The following is a 21,126-nucleotide window of genomic DNA, read 5'->3' on the forward strand; positions in this document are numbered from 1 at the left end:
ATATTCGCTGACTTTTCGACAAGGGGGTTGATTATTCATTGCTATGATGAATCTATACAATGCTAATTATGTAGTGGATTATACCAGGATCGAAGAGAATGATCACTGAAGATGTAGTTTCGTGCTAGCCAGCTGAATTACCTGTCTCTTTGGGTCAGGCCCTCTCAAAATAATGTTTACTTTTTGTCTTTGATACTCTGGAGACGGCTAAAATTCAGGTTGGCAAAATTTAAATATATGTCATGTCATCATTTTTTTTTTCACATGCTGCTATTGATGATATTGTTCTAAGAAGTAGCATTTTCCTTTAAAAGAGGAAATATATAATAGATGGTGTCTCTTGATTGGCTGATTTCATTCTTTTCATAGCTTGGTGAATATTTGCCCTCAATGAGGTGATTGTGATCCAGTTTTTTTGTGCACTGTGAATCGTGATTTGATAAAAAAAAAAACTGTTCCATGAATCGTGATTGGAGTGTATTCCGTGAGGTGTGAAATGCAAAAGTCCTTGGCTGTGAATCGTGAATAGATGAGAAATAAATCGTGAATGTCTAAAGTTGAGTTCGTAGCTGAATTTCACTGCACTGTGATCAGATTTTTTCGGTGACCTTAGTGAATTTAACACTTGAGTCAAGCTGACTGAGAGTAGCGACAAACGAAACATGTTGACAGGTGTAAATAAACCTGTTGATTTCCTGATCACTGTATTAGCTGATGAACCAGTCTCAATAGGATTTTTGACTGATGAGCCATTGATGAACGACATGTGCGGACTTGGTGTAACTCAGACTGGTAAAGGATCATGGCTGCCGAATCCGACAAAGTCCTTGCGGTTGTTGAATCAGTTAAATTTTACCATGCTGAGCCAGAATCAGGCACTTCCAAATTTGCTGGATCCAAGGAGCGTGTCAGAATTGGCATAAGAGATTCGCACAAAATTTTAAGTGTCTTCTTAAGATATGTGACTAGTTTTTGTGGAATCAAAGAAGAGTGCATAAAACATGATCTCGGTGAAAGCTTGGATGTCAGGATCTGCAGACTGGTGAAGGATGGCATAAATCAATCAAAAGCGTTCTCCATCAAGTCCGATATTTCTCTTAAGAGGTCTCTTAAAGTAAAACCAACAAATTAAGATTTCAAATATCACCTTTCTAACAGCTTTAAATTATTGGTAAAGTTAAAGAATGCACTTTTTTGTACAAATTTTGATTACAGTTTTGTGCACAGTTCGAGAATTGTGAAAACTGAATTTTTTGTTTTGTGATTCGTGAAATCAAAAATTTACTATTGTGACCTCGTGACAAGATCCCCCTTGCGTCCCCTCCTCAATGCCTTTAGCTAGCTGTAAATTTTGTCATGGCCAAATTTGTTTTATTTCTGGGTTGATTAAAGTGCTGTCTTCAAAAATGACCAATTCCAAAATTGTTGACACCTGTTTTTTAAAATTATGTCTGTTCATGTAAACATTTCTTGGGGAAACTAGCTTTGATGTCACTAGCTGTTTCAATAAAATGTCAAGTGCATAATTTTCTGTTAAGCAGCTGCTTCAAGATACTATATTAAACAACAGAAGTTGTCAGACAAGACCAGCTTTTCCTGTCATTTTTCCCTTTGGGATATTTGACAGTAGTTATTTGAGTTCTTAAAGTGGTACTCTAATCAAATTTTTACACCTTGAATTTTTAGGTGTATCACATAGAATTCCATGACAGAATAAAAACACCATTTAGTGTTTGCAAATATCTGCATTAATTCCGGAGGTAATTAAATTTGAAAAATGTGAAAAATAATGCAAATGAGATGACTGATGATGTCATAGACTCAACCTTATATTATATCAAGTATATAAATAGAGCTGTGTTGGCCAATTTGCTGCACAGACCATTGAAACTTGGACAGGCTAATACTTCTACAGGAAACACATCTATGGCTATAAAAAATTATGTTCACATGGCAACTCACTCTTTCCCAGTCCCCACCCATTTGATTTCAATATGTTAGTGATTTCCAGCTCGAAAAAAATTAAACGAGGTCACACACTTGAGCTAACGTATATTTATACGCTTGCTAGATCATGCATATGAGGCACCATTAGCAAATATCAAAATAGAATGCTAAAGGTGGCCAGAAGAGCCTTTAGTATTGGGAAGGTCTGGAACCCTGTATGTTACACGTGTAACAAAACTGTTAAGCTTGTATTGTGGAGCCCATGTATTAGAATCTTACTGTAAAGAATCAAACATGTCTGATACAAATTGGCTGAGATATCTTTCTTCTTCATACAGTATTTGATCAAAATTTGGTTGAGTGTAGGACTTCATCACTTGACTAATTTGCATATTTGAAAAACTTGAATATCTCTCAGGAACAGAAGTGACATTTGAAAATACTACATAGAAATTTTCTTTTCATAAAGACTACTCGTAGATAAGAAATATGCGATTTTCGTCATAGCATCACTCTAAAATATATTGAAAAATATTTCTGAACTTGTAAAACTACTAATAATAGTTGTCATAGCAGTTGAGTCTTTGGTCAAATATTCTTTTGCTTAGAAAGGATTTCAGACAAGGCTAATGGGTCAGTACAAATTACAGTCAAACCTGTATTAGGCGGACACCCTTGGGACCCTTGCTAGTGTCTGCTTAATACAGGATGTCCGCTGAAAACAGGTTCCCTCAGAATTCATCTTAAAAGGGTCATATCAATATTGGTCAGTATTAAAAGGCCTTGAAAGGGACAAATAGCATTCTCGTGAATAAAAATGTCTTCAGTTTGGACTTAAAATGTTCAAAATGATGTTCTTTTAGTGCTATTACCTTTTTTCACAGCACACATGCCAGGGAACTATTTCAGAGTTGCGCTTAAGTAACAATATCAAATAGCAAGTGTAATAAGTACAGATAGGTTGCTTAACGTGTCTCTCAGATATGACTAGATGACTTAGAAAACAGAATTCAAATAAAAAGGAGACAATACCAGATATTGATACCCTTGTGTATCACAAGAGACGAAAATCTCTGTACCAACCTCAGTGGGAGGTGTGGTCAGGTCTCATGGTTAGTGTGCTTGACTTCAGATCAAGCGGTCTGGGTTCGAGCCCTAGCCATGGACATTGTGTTGTGTTCTTGAGCAAGCAGCTTTACCCTCTCAGTACCTCTCTCCACCCAGGTGTATAAATGGGTACTGGAAAATTTAATGTTTGAGGTAACACTGTGATGGACAAAGGTCCTATCCAGGGGGGAGTAGATATACCCCCTAGTCCCTTCATACTATAGCAGCTCAAATGAGCTCCAGCCTGATGGGCCACTAGCTTGCATGCAGACTTAACGGACTTTTACCAAGTTTTATATAGAGAGGCACTTGATATACATATATAGGTTACTGACCAAGTGTGAGGTGAAGATGTTGCTGGATATTGACCTAGTTCTGCATCAAGGTCGCACAGAAAACACACAGAACAAGGATCTAGGCCATTTATTATTGGCATAACAAATAAAATACTTTATTGCAACAAACAGCGGGCTACCGCAAGTGTGCAAGATAAAGCACCATCTAGGGTTCTCATTAATTTTGGCAGTAGAAGGCTAGTTTCATGAATTAGACGGCTGACACTGATTTGACTGCAGGAGGGGCAAGCCTCTCAAGAATTGTTGAAAAGTATTAAAAGTCATACTAATACAGTAATTATTGTACAGCAACAGAAATGTCCTGCCTCTGAAATGCTTTTTTAGACATTCTCTTAGAGATATTTTGTCAAAATAAAAATTGCGAAAGGTCAAAACACCAAGAATATTAAGAGATACAAAGACAATTTCTTATTCTTTATCCTTAACAGCACAGTAGGGCAATTGAAAACGTACACCACCCGCTGGCCCCTCCTTAGCTACAGCCTTGACTGTCTTAAGACAAAGACAGTCAAGGTTCAGTCACCTATTATTTCACAAAAAGTAGAGCCGGTTTTTTAGCTGGCGACCAGCACTTGATGAGAACCTGGACCATCTTGGCTGATGAGGAAGCCAATCACCATGCACCTTCACTTTCACCTAACTTCTTCACGCCAAGTGGCGCCTAAGGCCTCGACACTCTGTTGTCATTCAGCTCTGTCGGCCACTGCAGTGAATAGCTCGCTCCAGCTCTTCCATCCAGCTCTTCCATCCAGCTCTTTCTGTCTCTTTCTCTGATGTTCTCGTCCATGTTGTCCTTGGTCCACCCTGCCTGCAGCACCCTTCTGGTGCCCACATCATTGTGCAGTCCTACAGTTATTGTCCTATCCTTTCCTCATAATGTGGCCAATGAACCTCCCATTCTTCTTCTTCTTCTGACATCCTCACTGAAGTTTTCCATCTCAGCCATCTCCATTACTTTGTTGACTTTGTTGGTGATTCTGTCCTGCCAGCATATCTTAAGTATTTGTCTTTAGGGCACATCTGTTTTGGAAGACGACGATCTTATTTTCGTCACTTTTGTTCATCTTCCATGTCTCGCAACCATACTTCAAGAATGGTTTAACCACAGTCTTGTATAGCCTGATTTTGGTTTACAGTGAAGATCTGTATTAAGCAGACCCCATATTAAGTGGACACCCTCTATTAAGCAGACACCACCTTGAGTCCCTATATTTTCTTCCCACATTTACTGTAAAATAAACCTGCATTCAGCAGACACCTCTGTTAAGTGGACACGGACACCAATATTAAGCCATTTTATTGCACAGAACCTGCAATAAGCAGACACTTCAAGGGCTTTTTACTTCTAAAAGCTCAGCTCAGACTCCTTTAACATTGCTCAGCAATGTGGTTTTAAAGCTAAGTAGATAATTACAGATTGATGCATTGACTGACTGGACGTTGTGCTATGAGCAGTCTGAGATCTACACTGTGTTACACTGTGTTACAAAAGGGTCAATGTTTAACTGTTATTGCTGAACCTGTTTAGAGCAGATGCTCTATATTATGCGGACACTAGTGGATTTCCCAAGGGTGTCCGCTTAATACAGGTTTCACTGCACTGCTCCAGGTCATCCTCAAGCTCATAAATACCCCTCTGGCTTTGACCTCTCTATTGTGGATGTCTTGTGTGCCTCCACCTTCCTTGGAAATTGTAGCTCCCAGATACACAAATTTGTCAACGTCCCCTATCTCTTGCCCATTCACTTCCTCTGCATCATTTATTTGAGAATTTATTCGTATTAGCAATCACCATATAAAAATATTAATGTTAATAATGTTTTGATTGTTTGTTTGTTTACTGTTAGGGCATGGGCATGGGCACGGGCACACTTTTCAAATGAGATGGTGCACAACGTCGGATCAAGAACAATCCAAATGCGATGACTTTAAAGCTGTGTTGATGAAAATAGATAATACTACGAAACCTGGATGTGTGAAGGCCGAAAATGCTGTTGAATGCATGAAAAAAATCAAAAAGGGAGAGGCAGATTTGATTACCCTGGATGGTGGAGATGTATATAAAGCAGGTAAGAGTCAGTAGCTGTTTGAAACAGGAGTAAAAAATTTTGTCAGGTGTTAATTGTAGTTACATGTACACTAGGTGTTGCAACCACCCATCACAGGTGCATATCCATACCGGTTTCCACCGTTTTACGGAAATCGGTCAGAATTTTCATAATAAAAAAAAAAACAATAGATATGTATATATTTTTAATAAAAGTAAACGGCAAGTTGAATCTTTAAAATAGTTTTGACATTTATTTTTTATTTATTCTTTTTTGCCAATTACCGGAAATAGACAAGGGTCATAGACATGTTCTGGCGGCAAAATTTTACAGCCGGGAAATCACTAGTCTCCCGACGGCAGTCACGCCATCACATCATTGCCGCAAAACTTCATCCAAGGAGAATGGAACTGGCAAATATATTGTCTGACTGACTCAAAAAGCCAGGAATGGGTACTTAAGGTAGTTAAAATGGAAAAAATTTCCTGGGGGGGCATGCCCCCAGATCCCCCTTGGACCTTGCGCCTTTGGCGCTCGTTTTGCAGTAAATTGGTCAACATTTTTCCTAGATCTGCCCCTGCATCATGTGCAACATGTATGCAGTATAATTTTACTTTCATTGATAAAAATATATTGCCAGGGAATTCAAAGGGAAAACTTTAATACAGCTCAGTTATGATGAGTGAGTTTGCAAGAAAAAGAATACTCAACCAAGAGATGTTTTGCTTTGCACTTTCTTTTGCAGTAGTAATTTGGTGAGTGTTTGTTTCATCAGTATTTGTACATCAATACACCACCTAGGGAAAGCTCAGTTACAAATGTATTAGCAAATCGTGCACTACACAGGTGCTACCCAAACATTGGCTTATCTCATTGGGAGTTTTACCTGGGAAAGTTGATCCTGTAATGTACAAACCCAGTTGATCAAAGAGAATGATAAGAGTGTATATAAGTCAGTTTAATCTAACCTATTGCAGTAACAAACACAAACTGAATAAACTCGCTGTGAGTGAGTAATTTCTCACTTGGTAGGTGCAATCTTTATCCTTTTTTGAGGTTATTGCAATGTTTTTTTTGGAAAGTTTGTACTAGGTGTAAAACAACAAAGCTTGATCAAAGAGTTCTTTACTACACCTGAAGCAAACAAAAGCCAGTTATTAGAGCTACCAGAACCTGAACATGGCATGTGCTATGGTTAGGCAACTGTAATTCCAGTGACAAACATTTGAACACACCTACAAATCCCTGATTACTGCTAAATGTGAAATTTGGTCAAAAAAAAAAGATTTTTCTGTCCATAGTAAAATCTATCATTAAATTTCTTTAGAGCTTCATAAATACTCATATAGTATGCTTTGTTTACCTGTGGTACATCAGGTTTTAATGTTTTCAGTTCTCAGTTACTTGTTCAGCTCAGTTACTTGTTCAGCTCAGTTACTTGTTTGGCGGGGGCTAGGGACAAAGGGGCTTGGAATTGACAGAGCCATAACCATGAGTATTACATTGTCATTGTTTAAGATGGATTGTCATGTGAGGTCATGCAATGCTATTGTTCTTACTAGTAACAAGCCAAATATTTGCATTGAAGGGGAGTAGCCTCATATGTAACATTATCTTTCAGGTAAAGAGTTTGGAATGGTTCCTGTGGTCGGTGAAGATTATGGTTATGGCACATTGAGCTACTATGCTGTAGCAGTTGTAAAGAAGAGCAACACTGATATTCAATTTGACAAGCTGGAAGGCAAGAAGACATGCCACACTGGAGCTGGAAAAACAGCAGGTTGGAATGTGCCAGTTGGAACTCTTCTCTCTATGAAAAAGATGAAGTATGATTCTAGCTGTAATCCCTATGTAGCAGCAGGAAAATATTTCAACGAAAGCTGTGTACCAAGTAAGTAATGATCAAGTTTTCTTGTTATTTTCACCTCTGACCTATTCATGAGTCAGTTAGTACATAGCCTGCGAACAGGCTCCCAGTGAGCCCAAAAGAAGCGAGTGGGCTTTTAGACATTAATTTTGAGTGAGCCTTTCGACTATTGATGCCCCTGTTCCATGATACCAGGTTCTGGTATCATGACATGATTGTTTAAATCTCTGATTGTTGACATCTTTGAGATAAATATTTGACAGATCTTTGTAAAATGTGGTTGACCGCCATACATGACTCCTACAGTTCATGACATTTGTGCATTTTTCATTCTCTTTTAATTTTCAGTCCCTCAACCTTTCATCATTTAAATTCACATGTGATTCTAAATAGCCTTTGTAGCAAGCGTTTCCGTGGGGTTTGGAAGCAAAGAAAGACCGAGGAATGGGATTTTCGGTGTATTGTCTGCGCGGAAAATGGGGCGAGAGCCAAAACAAAGAAAGAGGGGGGTGGGAGAGGGGAAGGAAGGAAATGCTTGCGTTTCCTTCCTTCCTTCCTTCCCCTCCCCTCCCCCCTCTTTTACTCGCTCCATTTTTTGTGCTGTAATTCTTTGCTCCTGAACCCCACAGAAACGCTTGCTATGCAGGCTAGATTCTAAAGGGTACTTTATGCTGTGTTATGAGGAGGAATTTTAAGTAGAGTGGAGCCATTTGACTGTGCTATAGCAAATTATTCTTTTTAGAAGTCAAAGGCATGGTTTCCAGACTTTCTGCTGTTATCTGAACGTCGCCTCGCAGAGTTTGACACCTCTATCATTTGCCATGTGCTTACAATTTCTTAAGGCTCATTTCATTATTGCAAAACATGTTTTAAGCACTCAAAGTACTGGCTCTGGAGGGGCAAACTTTGAAATGTTCCATGAACATGTTGCTTACTTGCACTCTATATTATGATGCTGGGCCCGGCTGTTTTATTGGGTTGATTGGAACTGTTTGCAAGTACAGAAAATTTAGCTTCTTGACAGGTCCAATTACCTCGTTGACTGATTTGTTACAGGCCAATCACCAAGGTTGGATAGGCACATCAAAAACAAAGTCTACAGGCTTCCCCGTCCCACCCCAATCACTTTGCTCTCCAAATTCTTAAGTTTCACGCTCGTCAGCTCGCTTTGCTAGTCAAATTTTTCTCTGTCCTTGCCGGGAGCCTGTTTGCAGGCTAGCTAGTACAGTAATGTTCCAGAAGTAACAAAATGCTGAAAGTTAAATGATAGAGCTGCAAGTTTTTTTCATGACCTGAAAGTACCAACCACCCAAAGAAAGGAATTACCCTCCCCAGCCCCCCTGAAAGGAGAGAAGCAACAACAAACTGCAGCAAGGTGATCTCATAGTTGTCAATAAATAATGAAAAATAAGTAAACTTGTGTCATGGTATTAAGCGCTGTCGCACCGATTGAGGACACTATAAATAAAGAAACAAATATTGTACATAACAAAAAATGAATACTTGTTAAAAATTCCTACTGGCTGGAGGCTGACCAGTTGGCTGTTTATGTACAAGACATGAAGGAGTTAAATTAAAGGCCATCAAACACAAATCCATCTAATGGCAGGGAAGAGGATTATAACCTGGGACCTCCACATTACAAATCCAGCACCCTAATGACTGGGCCACACCGCTGCCTCATGGATAAATATCCTTATTTTGAAAATATCCTTATCCTTGTTTTGAAAAGGTTATGTAGGTTTCTTTGTTACAGGCATGAAACAATGGATGGAAATTCATCTGAGTTTGCAGCTTTTTTTTTTTTTGTACTTTGATAGGAGAAACTGCATTCAAGCTAAATCCCCCTTCCTAAACATGAGCCAAGTTGCAAAATAACAAAGCTCTTATTTTCCCCTTGAAAGGTTTATGCACTTGGTTCCAGACCAAAATGGCCACAGTCTAAGTACATGTACATTGTCTCTTCACATAAAATTGAAACACATGTAAATGTTTCAAATTTCGATCATAGCAACTAATAAGAATGTGTCAAAACCCCTTTCAATGTTGGAAAATGGCAAAATGTGTTCATGTGTCCATTCAAAGTGTTTTGTCTACCTAGTACTGGGGTGGGGAGGGGCAAAATGTGTGAAAACTAAAGTGTTTCAACATGACGAGGCTTGTAGTCTTACATTACCCTTCTGTGGACTGTACAGTTACTAGCTAAGTAAAGTCTTTTTTGTCTGCTGAGAATCAATTTAGCAAATGGATTCCATGTTCTTGTGTGTCAAAATATGTTAAGAACAAAAAAGTGGCACACGAGCCTTGAGTGATGCATGCAAGGCAAGTGCCTCACTGATCAGGAGTGTCATTAATATTTTCAGGAGGAGGTCTGGGTAACTGGTTTTTACAGGCGGGCTATACGTTTTGAACTGAACTTTTTTATAAGAAAAACTTTTGTCTGGATGGTCAAACTAGGCGGGCAAAATCATCCTCACACCCGGTCAATTTTCTCCGTGCTCGGCCCTTAATGCAACCCCTGCCCTGGTGTTCTTACCACAATTTGATGTCTTCTGTGATCTATTACTGAGCAGATCCACAACAATTTGGAACCGTCTTGTTTTATTAAGAAACAAAGAAAATTGTTAATGACGCCATCTACAAACATGTCTGTCCTCCAGAAGATCATAAGTAAGAACCAATTAAAATGAGAGAATAATTCAACATATTATGTAATTGCCCATGGTCAGTGTTGATGCGCATGATTTATTTAAAGAGAGTGAGTTGTCTAATTGTACAAATTAGGTAATTATACCTCCAAAGGACTGCTGCCCACCTTCCCCCATCCCTGGCACACACCAAAAGGCTAAACTTAATTAGTAATTCAAAAGTTTTGTTAAATTCCTTCCATGTAAATGCTGAACTGACGTTCTTTTCTAAAAGCAATATCTGTGTCTTTACATTAGGAGTAAAACTACCGGCTTACGATACCAAAGGAAATAACCCCGATTCCTTGTGTGCATTATGCCCGGACGAATGCAAGAAAGATGGAAAGTACTCTAATTATGATGGTGCCTTTAGATGCATGGATGATGGTGTTGGCGACGTGGCATTTGTTAAACATACCACTGTGAGGGACAACAAGCCAGCAGCAATGATATCAAACTATCAATATCTGTGTAAAGATGGAAAACGAATGGGTAGGTGTTCTATTTTCACACTGGGGACTGTTACCAGAGTATGGTTTGCTGTTCTAAGCCTTGTACACTTAAGGGTATTTTAAGACAAAATGCGCTACCCCATTTTACTAAGGCAACGTTATTGCACTTGGTAAGTTAAAATAACTTAAAAATATGTAACAACACACGAAGAAAAATATGAAACAGCTTCAAGACCGTGTGGACAACATCACAACAGAATTGTTCATTCATTTATTCGTTCGTTCGTTCGTTCGTTCATTCATTCGCCCACCCATCCACCCACCTAATCACTCACTCGCTCACCCACCCACCCATCCTCTCACCCACCAACCCACTTACAGCACAAGTACTATTAAGGCATTTCAGTTCAGATTACATGAAACCTGGCTCAGAGATATCTTACCTAACTTAAATGAAGCTCTTCCAACCAAGATTTGAATTGTTGTAAATTGCGCTTTTCTTAAAAACTTTTAGAAATTGGCAAGCACGTGGAATGCCACCTTGCTCAAGTTCCATCTCACGCAGTAATGACGAAGGAGGGGAACAGCAACAAGGCCAACTACGTCCGTGTGCTGTTGGAGGCCTCAAACAAGTACGGCAACGATTCAGGCAGCTTCGCCTTGTTTAACTCCACAAAGTACGGTAAAAAGGATCTCCTCTTCAAGGATTCCACGGAGGAGCTTAAAGATGTTAGTGGTCAATCCTACTCGGAGTTTCTTGGTGACGACTACATTGCAGTCATCGAAGGCTTGAATGAATGTCTCGCAGTGGATGGAGGCAAAGATAGTATCAAGCCTTACTTTCTTGCTTCTGTCGGGCTTGCGTTCGTAGCTCTGCTACTGTCCGGAACTGCTGAATGAAAAGCGGTGCTTTCACGCCATTAAGGTGCAGTCTTCAAAAGCTGTAGAGTTGGCAGTAGTTCCCTTTTTTTCCTTTGCTTGAAAAGCTCAATACACTAATACTCATATTGTTTCATTCGAAATAGAGTAAACAATATATAAAAGTTTATCTTGGACGGCAAAGCAAGTAGTCTATTTTTAGAAGAAAAAAAAGTAGTTTTCTTTGTGTCATTCGAAGAAGAATACACAAAGTGGAGTTCGCTGTCTCGGACGGCAAAGCAAGTAAGCGAAATCTTTTGTGAAAAATAGTTTTCTTTGCTTCATTTGAGAGAGAATAAGCAAAGGGTGATTTTGTCTTGGCAAAACGAGCTAGTATTATTTTTAAAAGTAAAATGTACTTTTCTTTGTTTCATTCGCAAAAGAATAAACAACGACAAGTTGATGTGCGACAACAAATCAAATAAGTGTGCAAGTGTTAAAGAAAGAAAAGTCGAATTTTCTTTGCTTCATTCGCAAACGAATAAGCAAGAATGAGGGTTAAGTTTGTGTAGTGAGGTAAAGCTTGTAAGTGTAAAAGCCTTTTTTTAGTTTTTGAAAAAATGTTGTTTTCTTTGTTTCATTCGAAAAGGAATAAATGAAGTTTAACTCATCCTGTTTATATTTTTTCACAATAAGAAACGAGATACCGCCATACCGAAGTAGAGTCAATGTTTTAGCGATCACAACCTTACGAAGATGTCATAGCCTGTTTCTCGAGTGAATATGGCGGGAATCTATTTGTTATGTGAGCTTGGCTGGACCAATTCACGTGCCAAAACGTCCCCGTATAGGGCTAGAAGTTCAAATCCACGGTCTCGATTGAGCGTCGAGGACTGGCATAGAATTTCCAAGACCTTACGAGTTGCCTTCCTCACTAGCTATGACAGCCCCCTTATTCTCTTTCAACTTGTGGACTGTGCCCCTTAGCCTGGTGTTCTCCAACGGTGGAAAGTGTCGACCTAGTAGTTTTATGTTAAACGGACGTTAAAGGGCCGGGCGGTTTCTCCAATAAAGATCTTTTCACAATTAGCACATTCTAATTTGCAGATGACGCCACACTTCTAACCATTGGTTGTAGGATGTTTAGGGTGTACAAAGCTGTGTTTATACCCTGCTTGCGGAAGGCGCGAGAAATTTTCTCCGATTCACCTCGTACATAGGGGAGCGGGACACTTCGGTTGCGTTGCTGTTGATCTGTACTCACTAAAGTCTGCACTCCCTCTGTTTCTCCGGAATTTAACACATCCAGGCTCTGTAGTTTTCACGAAAAACGCCTTCAAGATGTTTACTCTCTTGCGCTCTGTCTTCCTCTTCCGAGATATAAACAGTGTTAGCGGGGTGGAAAAGTGTTCTAACCACGACCTCTTATGACCCAGATGATAGTTGAGTCAAAATTCGGATACTGATCTGTGTAAGTAGGTTTCCGGTATATTCCCGCGATTATTGCTCGGGTTTCAATAATTTGAAAATTTTTTTATCTTCCCAGACGAGATGCGATCATTCATTTGTTATGTGTGTTTCTGTTCTGTAAGATGTGTGAAATTCAATAAATTTAAAATAGCAATCTCGCAACAAATCGTAAATTATTAACATTTATTGACCAATCTTTTAACTATAAAAATTGCGATAACATATTTCTAAGCATATTGAGAAAGTTAAAAATTTTGTTAAAAAACGACGACGTTTCGACGTTGAGCTAACGTCATTATCAAGTCAAAATGATAGTTGATAAAAAATGCATAAAAAGTCAGTAAAACAATAGTTCAATGAATTTGTTAAAATGTTTAAAGTTAAACAAAGAGTTTCGCACGGATGGAGTCAGTTTGCGTGTTCAAGCTTGGATTCCGTTCCTTTATGCAAAGCATCTCATAGACGAGGCAATCAAATTTCCCTTGGCACTTTCGAAGAATTCGAAACTGGCTTTCGTTGAGGAGGCTTATGTCCCCGTGGGCTTCCAAAAGGTGTTTTCCAATCGCCGAGTTTTTATGTTCAGCAATGCGTTAACGTTGGTGGAGGTGTCGGGCTGTGTAGCCGACATAATCTGCATCGCACAGATCACATCGCACAGATCACATGAAAATAAATAAACCACGCATTTTTGATTTACGATCGGAGGCTTGATTTCTTTGGGCTTGAGATCTTGTTCCAGTTTCTTGCTAATAAATACTGGTTGTAGGGTAGTGCCAATCTTGTGGTTGAGATCGCGCATTTGCCTTCTAACCGCATTAGCTGATGTTTGGTCCTTGAAGGGACGACTACCTCGCAAGACACGGCCGTCTTCCACTTGTCTTTCACGTACACCGGATGAAAGGTTCAGGATAAATTTGTTAATGGTGGAATTAATGGTCGTTATCGGATAATCAAGTCGAGTAAAGATGGAGCGAAGTCTAGTGCATTCTTGATTGAAAGCTTCAGTTGTAGAAGATGGGGCGTATGCACGATGAATCATTGTTTTGAGCAAGCAATGTTTGTAGCGTTTATCCGTGTGGCTTTGGAAATGCAACAGCAAGCCAGTGTTAGTCGGTTTTCTGTACACTTGTGTTTCAATCTTTGCTCCGTTCTTGATTATTTCCATACCGACTAGGGTATTTAAAAGATAATAATGCTGCGGCACATTCTGTTGAGAGTGACACATTTTACACAGCTTCATGCATAATAACGCATCGGTGGCGAGGTGTGACAGGGGATCGTGACAAAAAAGCACGTAGTGATCCGAACCAGGGGGGGTGAGCAGCGAGGCCTGGAACCGAGTTTCTATGATCGCCCCAGTCAAGAAATTTGGCCGAGCAAGACTAAGTACTGGTTTGTGGAAAACAAACATGGCGGACTTCCGTGAGCGCGATGCGTTTGTAAAGTTTTGTAAACGTCGTGCATATTTCACGTTCAAACATCTACGAAAAAGCTCCAGTTGCCCTGCATCTAAATCTTGGGCATTTGATCGAGGCATCGGTGATGAATATTCCAACGTTAACCTGTGAGCCCTCGCGAGCGGGAACTCCACAGTGTGAGCCAGATTGCAGGCATGAATATTTCATTCGAGCATTTTTGGGTGTACTATCAACGGGATAAACTGAGTATTTCTATATTTCCGGACTCCCTGATGGTAAGGGTTGCTTTTTCTTAACAGCTACGTGACCCTTTTTGTTTGCACTTATTAAACTGACAGGGTTAAAGTAGGTTTCATAGTGAGTGCAGTGGGTACAGCGTTTTTCTGTTACCTTACTACAAGAGGTCTGTTTCAGTTTCAGGCAAAGCATCTGGCGTTATTTATGAAAGCGAATACTGGATAGGTCCCTCGGCAGAATTGAGTATTCATCACCATCTCTTTGCCGTTACAACAACAACAAAACAATAGTTGTTTTTGTTTCTTCATAATCCTTAGACTTTTGTTTTGATATTCTTGACTTAACGGCTTAAATAATGGGTCCAGTCAAGTCGTTGACATGGAGAGTGTGCAGGAAGTTTGACTTTACCACCTCATTTTGTTGCTCTTTCTGCACTAATTTTTTATGCCACCTCTCAATCAGTTTTCAAAGGGTTCATGCTCCTCTCTTGCACTAAGAATTGTCATTTGAGACAAGTACTATTAAAGACTTCTTCATCTGACTTAATATTAGTCTGCCTTATTGTCTTATTTAGCTATCCTTCCACTACAGGAACAAGCCACTGATAATCAACACCTTGGGCCAAATCGCGAGTTGATATATTAACATCCTTACTCATCTTTTTGCCTTAGAGGAATAAAACAAATCCTTTGGTTACCGGTCATTTGATTAGCCCCTAGCCAGTTAGCCCCCAACCACAAGTCGATTAGCCCCTTACTCATGCTTAAAGAAAAAAATATATACAGTTTTTCTTATTTCTGGTAGGGGGCTTATTGACTTCTGGTTGGAGTTTAAATGTTTAGGGGCTAATAGACTTGGGGGCTAAATGACTGTTACAGATCCCTGTGCTTGATGTCTATTCTTGTTATTCTCGAAAGCCTTAAAGCCAAGTCTCAAAATTGGCCTATTTCAAATGTTGTGGAGGTTCTTTTGAATCAGGTTTACCCAAGTTAAAGTTAGTAATCTGGATGAATGACCATTTTACCTGCTTACCTCATTACTACCACTCAACTACAGGTGACATGGCCTCATTTTCCTTCCCTGGGTCTATTTCATAAATTATCTCCCTCAGCAGATGAGTATATGGCAGCCCTATTTTGATATCCAGAAGTATTACAGAGCTTTCTCCCACCACACAAATAAAACTGACGCTTATCACCAGTACAAATTATGCCAAAGCATGTGAGCAGAAGCTGCTTTCTTTATTTTCACAGGTAAATAACTTGTAAATGAAATACCTCAACCCAGTAAAGGTTCACATTGAGTCTGTGCCTAGCAAACAGTCCATTTTGGACATTCCCATATGCAGAAGCAGAAAAAGGATTTCAAATTTGCGAGTTCACATTGGTACTGAACAGTAAGGGATGGAGGTTTCAAAACCTCTATAATTTATCACTGCATTATTGAGACACGCAAACTGGTAGCTATTTTCAGGACGTAACATGTCGATCAAAGTCGATCATCGAAAACGTAGTCGATAAGTCGATAGTACTCGATGTTTGTCAATAATTGTCAATCGACAAGTTAAGTTTGTCGATAAAAGTCGATAATCACAAGGTTTTCAACTGGTTATCGATTTTATCGACAAAAATGTAGACAAATGTTTCTATCAGCTACAAAATTCAAGTGACCAAACCAATAATAGCTCCAATGACTTTTTTTATGCCAAGTGTAAACAGCTCTAAAGTAAATCTGTATGACAATAAACTTAAATAAAAACCTGAACAACCAAGTGGTCTGTTATTCATTACAGAATAGAATGTTTAAATTACCTCGAGAAATGATCGATTAACAGTTTCAGCTGAACTAAATCGCGATCTATAACATAACTCGAACCAGCCTAGTTCCCAGAGTCTCTCTAGGCGGAGGAGATGAGAGATCCTGGGAACTCGAAGTCGTGTTTCTTCGGGTGGAAAGAACGGGCCAAAGTTTAGACTAGATGCGGGAAAAAAATCGAGGCCAGCAAAGTAATTAAGAAGTAACGTAAAGTAAATTGACATTTTATTTCATCAGTGTTTTTATTCAGTTCAACATTTGACAAATACAAGCTGCTATGATTCTCCTCCCTCTCCGCTAGGTGTGCTGTATTCGCTGGGTTTGTATGCCCCTTGCTTCTCCTTGCACCTGTGACTGTTGCACCAGTCCGCAACCTACGTATGCCTACGCCGTACATCGTTTTTTGTATTTCCGACACTTGTCGATTGAAATCGATCAAAATCGATCAAAATCAATCAAAATCAATCATAACCGAACAAAGTCGATAATGACAATAAATTGTGTGATCGACTTTTATCGATTTCCGATATTTGTCGATTAATTAGTATCGACAACGATCGACAATGATCGATTTTTATCGACTATCGAAATAATCGACATGTTACGTCCTGCTATTTTCAATGTTGTTGACTGATCAGCAACTGCCTTCAAGTTTCATGATTAAATTAGATTGCTCGAAAGAAAGTCTTCAGACTCAACACATTTCAGGAAAATCGTAAAGTAAATGCAGTCTTTCATAAGAAAGTAAGTTAAGACGGAAAAAACTTTAGACAGAAAAGCTTGTTTAATGTAGTCAATGTAAGCTCAAGTTTAAATGTACAACTCTGAACAGTTGAGAAATATTTTAAAGACTTACGTTCGGAGGCTTCGCGATATGTAATGGCAGACATGAAACAGTTCGACACCGGTATTTTCCATAGAAATCTGGGAAGAATAATTGCTCGGTGTGAAGATGGAAAGCAATGAACCTTGAAATTTCCACAGCAAAGTAAAAACTTCAGCTTCGTTTTCTTCCTGAGACGGAGAAACCTCTCCAGGCAACCAAGAATGCAACCACGCTCGCCAGGAAAATAGCACACAGCTGGTCCTGGATTCCCTTAGTCCTGATTGTCTCAGAGCTGTCGTTAAAAATTGCTAACAGCGAATAAAAAGTTATCGAATCGAAGGCAAACCCTGAACAAAAATGGCGGCGAAACATGTTTCGGTTACCTCGTGTTATTTTCGCGTTATGCGCATGCTCGTTACGGTTCTCAAATGATTGACAGATTTCTTTACAGGGGCGATCATAGAAACCAGAAAAGCGGCGAGATCAAAGGTAGCTGCCAGCCGCCCCCCCCCCCCCCCCCTGATCTGAACTATGTTTGGACATAAAGCGATAGACATCAATCTCCCCTTTACCAGCTTGCGAAAATCGAAAGATGTGGAAATTGAAGGAGCAGAAATCTAACTTATAAATTCTGTGCTGATACGCAATAAATGTCTCTAGAATGTTGACAGATGTGTCGAGGACGACGCGTCCATCGCGATGTGTGAAAATGCTAAAGCTTTAGCTCAAATTCATGTTCGGATGAAAGGAATAGATCGCAGCATATATGAAAATAGCGTGTTCTACGGTTTTCCTTTGTTTTAATTATTCTACAAGCTTTAGTAACGACGATTTCTCTTCATTTAAGAATTCAGCCAAGGAGGCGTGACTGCCAAGAAATGACACACTAAGTTAAACCCCCCCCTGGGGGGAGGTGTACTCCCTTATATGGGCTATATAGGTATGTGCGGCCTCAAAGGGTATGGTTTTTCAGCTGTTTTCGTCATAAATAGGGTATCGGTTTTTGCTGATTTTGGTCATTTTGGTCATAAACAGATATGGGTATGTTTTTAAGAAGAAGCCACTTTTTCATCATTATCGAAAAGAAAATCAACAAAAGCCCTTCACAAATTATGTTTACGCTAATTTAACATTGGTCTGAACTAGGGAACTAATTATAACGCAGGTCTGAAACAGGGTTTCGATTTAGAGTCATAAATAGGGTTTTGAATTTTTGGTCAGGGCATAAATAGCTGGTTTTCACATGACGTCACTAAAATTCGAACTATAAAATATTCCTGAGATTTTACTTTAATAATGTATAAGAGCAGCTGAAAACTAATATTCATACAAATTTTCGCTCCGAATGGGTTGTTGGTTTTGTAATACACTACCCTTGAATTTCCAAGCTTTTGCGTGACGCGGCATTTACATGACGGCGTAGAGAGCTGTCATGATGGTTAAAACACTGACTTATTTCGGGGAACTTGAACAGTTCATGTCTTAGAAGAGGTATTATTTTAATGTTTTAGAGTTTCTCGAGGGATAAATTCGCGCGTTTGTAGTAAAACTCAGTGACAGATGTTTCTGTTGGTTTCCGGCCGCCATGTTAGTGCCCATACATGGCGTCTCCATAAAAATCTCTATATATTTGGGGAAAAAATTTCTCCGCATATCTCACATAAGAAAAATTGTTGTGACCAGAATTTTGGCGAAAGTCTTTGCATATTTACCTTCTTTCATTTCCCAGATTCTGGACTTTATCTATCGACCGGTTTTGATTTTTATTTGGATCTACTTTGAATTGCGTGACACTGAAAACCAGCAATAGGGTAGGGAATATCCCATATTTTGGTCATAAATAGGGTAAGGGTTTTGGGAAACGGGCCGCACACCCCAACCCAATTTTTCTGGGGGTACATTAAGAACAAAAGCAAGGGCCAGGGACAATCTCCTTCACATCGTTTTACAGGTAAATCAAAGAAAAACAAAACCACTTATCTTTCTCACTGGAATCCACGCGAAAAAGAACGACGGCTCGTTCTCGTGTTGTTCGTGGCGCAACGCACTCTGGTAAAAAGTGGCGCACTGCACTCTGGTTAAATGCAATGTATTCTGGTAAAAAGTGATGAATTCGAGAATTCGTACTCCCTTCTATATATTCTTCTTAAACCCTGTTTATGTTGCTGCTCGCTCGCAACGCTCGCTCTGCAGCAATAAAGAGGATCTTGTTATCAACCGGAAGCTCCATCGTAAACGACAGGCTGGGGTGGAGGCCATTAAGGGTAGTCAAGAAATCAACTGCAGCATCAATGCTAGGCATTTTGGCCAAGGTATCATCAACATATCTCTTGTATAGCGTAGGCATCAAACCATTACGGGTAAGCTTGTCTTCAAGGTGACACATGAAAACATTAGCCATTAGAGGGCCAAGGGGCGAATCCATTGCCACGCCGTCGACTTGCTCATACAGCCGGCCATTAAATTGGAAAAGCTGGTTAGTAGTGGCGATTTCAAGGAGTCTGGCAAGTTGATCCTTTTGCAGGTTAAGGTCATAGCTTTGGTTGAACCAATCGTTGGCAAATGCTTTGTCGACTAAGATGTTGATAGTCTCATTTAAGGGTACGTTTGTGAAAAGGGATGCGACATCGAAAGAAACCAAAATGTCATCATCTCCAATGGGTGAGTTGCGGATTTCTTCAGAGAAACGAATGGCATCGGTAATGGTGTACTCGTTAATAGAGAGTGGTTTCAGTTTTTCCTCCAACCATTTAGCCAGGTTGTAATTGTAGGTTCCAGTTGCAGATAAAATAGGCCTCATACTAATATTGGCTTTGTGCGTCTTGGGAAGACCGTAAAGGTGAGTAAGTCTGGAACTCTTAGGGCAAAGTGAATCAGCGATGTTCCTTGGTAGTGTTTCACGTAAAACTGTGTTGACACCTTTCTCTTTCTGAAGAAGCGGAGGAAAGTGCTTAGGTGGTCGGCCACGAGATTTTGGTCGCGTGTCATCGACGTGCACAAACTTGGAAGTACCATCGATTGAAGCTGCACTTAGTAGGCGTGTGTACTCAGCCTTGTCCATTACTACAACACCAGAGCCTTTGCCCAGTTTTGTGATAACGATGTCATCCCGTTTCTTTAGACGATTAAGAGCTTTCACCAGTGCCTTGGGGGGATTAGGGCTTGTACGTTGAATATAATTCAGCGCGATTGAGCGTGATGTCGAGCTTGCTAATTCTTTTTTGTCGGGATCTTCCAGTAAAGGCTCAATTTTCCAGTACGCTTTCTCGAAGCTGGCTAGAACATCAATCGGCGACACTCGTTGCGGTAGGGAGAATTTCAGTCCTCTGCAGATAACAAGCTTCTCGAAGAAGGAAAGGCGATAAGAAGACATGTTATTAATGTGCTTATTCACATCAAATTTCTTGGAGATCAAGCGCGAAATCTTGTTAACATTGCTTCTCATCATTTCATTGTGTTGGTTCTCGCGAAGAGTAGTCAGTGTTCGTAAAATGGCGACGTAGCGATCCAAGGAACATTTCTCTCTGATGTCTTTGTAGGCATTGCGAACTTCTTCCTTGAGATCGTTCAGTTGAGATAGCTTCGATCTCAATTCCTCATCCAAGACTTGTTTTTGATAGTCGTCAGAAGACTTCTTCCATTTTCGTGCTTTCCTTCGATCAACTATCATTTTGACTTGATAATGACGTTAACTCAACGTCGAAACGTCGTCGTTTTTTAACAAAATTTTTAACTTTCTCAATATGCTTAGAAATATTTTATCGCAATTTTTTATAGTTAAATGTTTAGAAAAATCGCTTCTTATTCATTGACCAATCTACTTGTTAAAATTGAAAATTTCCGTTCCACTTGATACCTGATACTTTAGTTTTCCTGCCTTTTAAATTTTCCCACTGTTGTTTATTGCATTACAGCGTACTCTTATTCTCATTTTTATAATTTTAACATAGTAACCTTAATGCTATTTTAAGCTATATACAGTGGCGGATTCAGACCTTGAGCCGGGGGGGGGGGGTATCCAGACCTTGAGCTAAGTGG

General features: G+C 39.6%; 1 protein-coding gene and 1 pseudogene across 1 annotated transcript in view; one reads left to right on the forward strand and one right to left on the reverse strand.

The window, feature by feature from the left end:
* Window positions 1-11,992, forward strand: part of LOC145463971 (melanotransferrin-like) — a 12,774-nt gene extending 782 nt beyond the window's left edge. The window contains exons 2-5 of the mRNA XM_081447769.1: window positions 5,258-5,479; window positions 7,080-7,349; window positions 10,271-10,504; window positions 10,979-11,992. Of these exons, the coding sequence (XP_081303895.1) occupies window positions 5,258-5,479; window positions 7,080-7,349; window positions 10,271-10,504; window positions 10,979-11,364 (1,112 nt within the window). The 3' untranslated portion in view covers window positions 11,365-11,992. The remainder of the gene's footprint in view (window positions 1-5,257; window positions 5,480-7,079; window positions 7,350-10,270; window positions 10,505-10,978) is intronic.
* Window positions 11,993-12,085: 93 nt separating this feature from the next.
* LOC145463985 (uncharacterized) lies at window positions 12,086-21,096 on the reverse strand (annotated as a pseudogene).
* Between the last annotated feature and the right edge of the window lie 30 nt (window positions 21,097-21,126).

This window comes from Orbicella franksi, chromosome 12, assembly GCF_964199315.1.
Source record: "Orbicella franksi chromosome 12, jaOrbFran1.1, whole genome shotgun sequence".
In the NCBI taxonomy this organism is placed as follows: domain Eukaryota; kingdom Metazoa; phylum Cnidaria; class Anthozoa; order Scleractinia; family Merulinidae; genus Orbicella; species Orbicella franksi.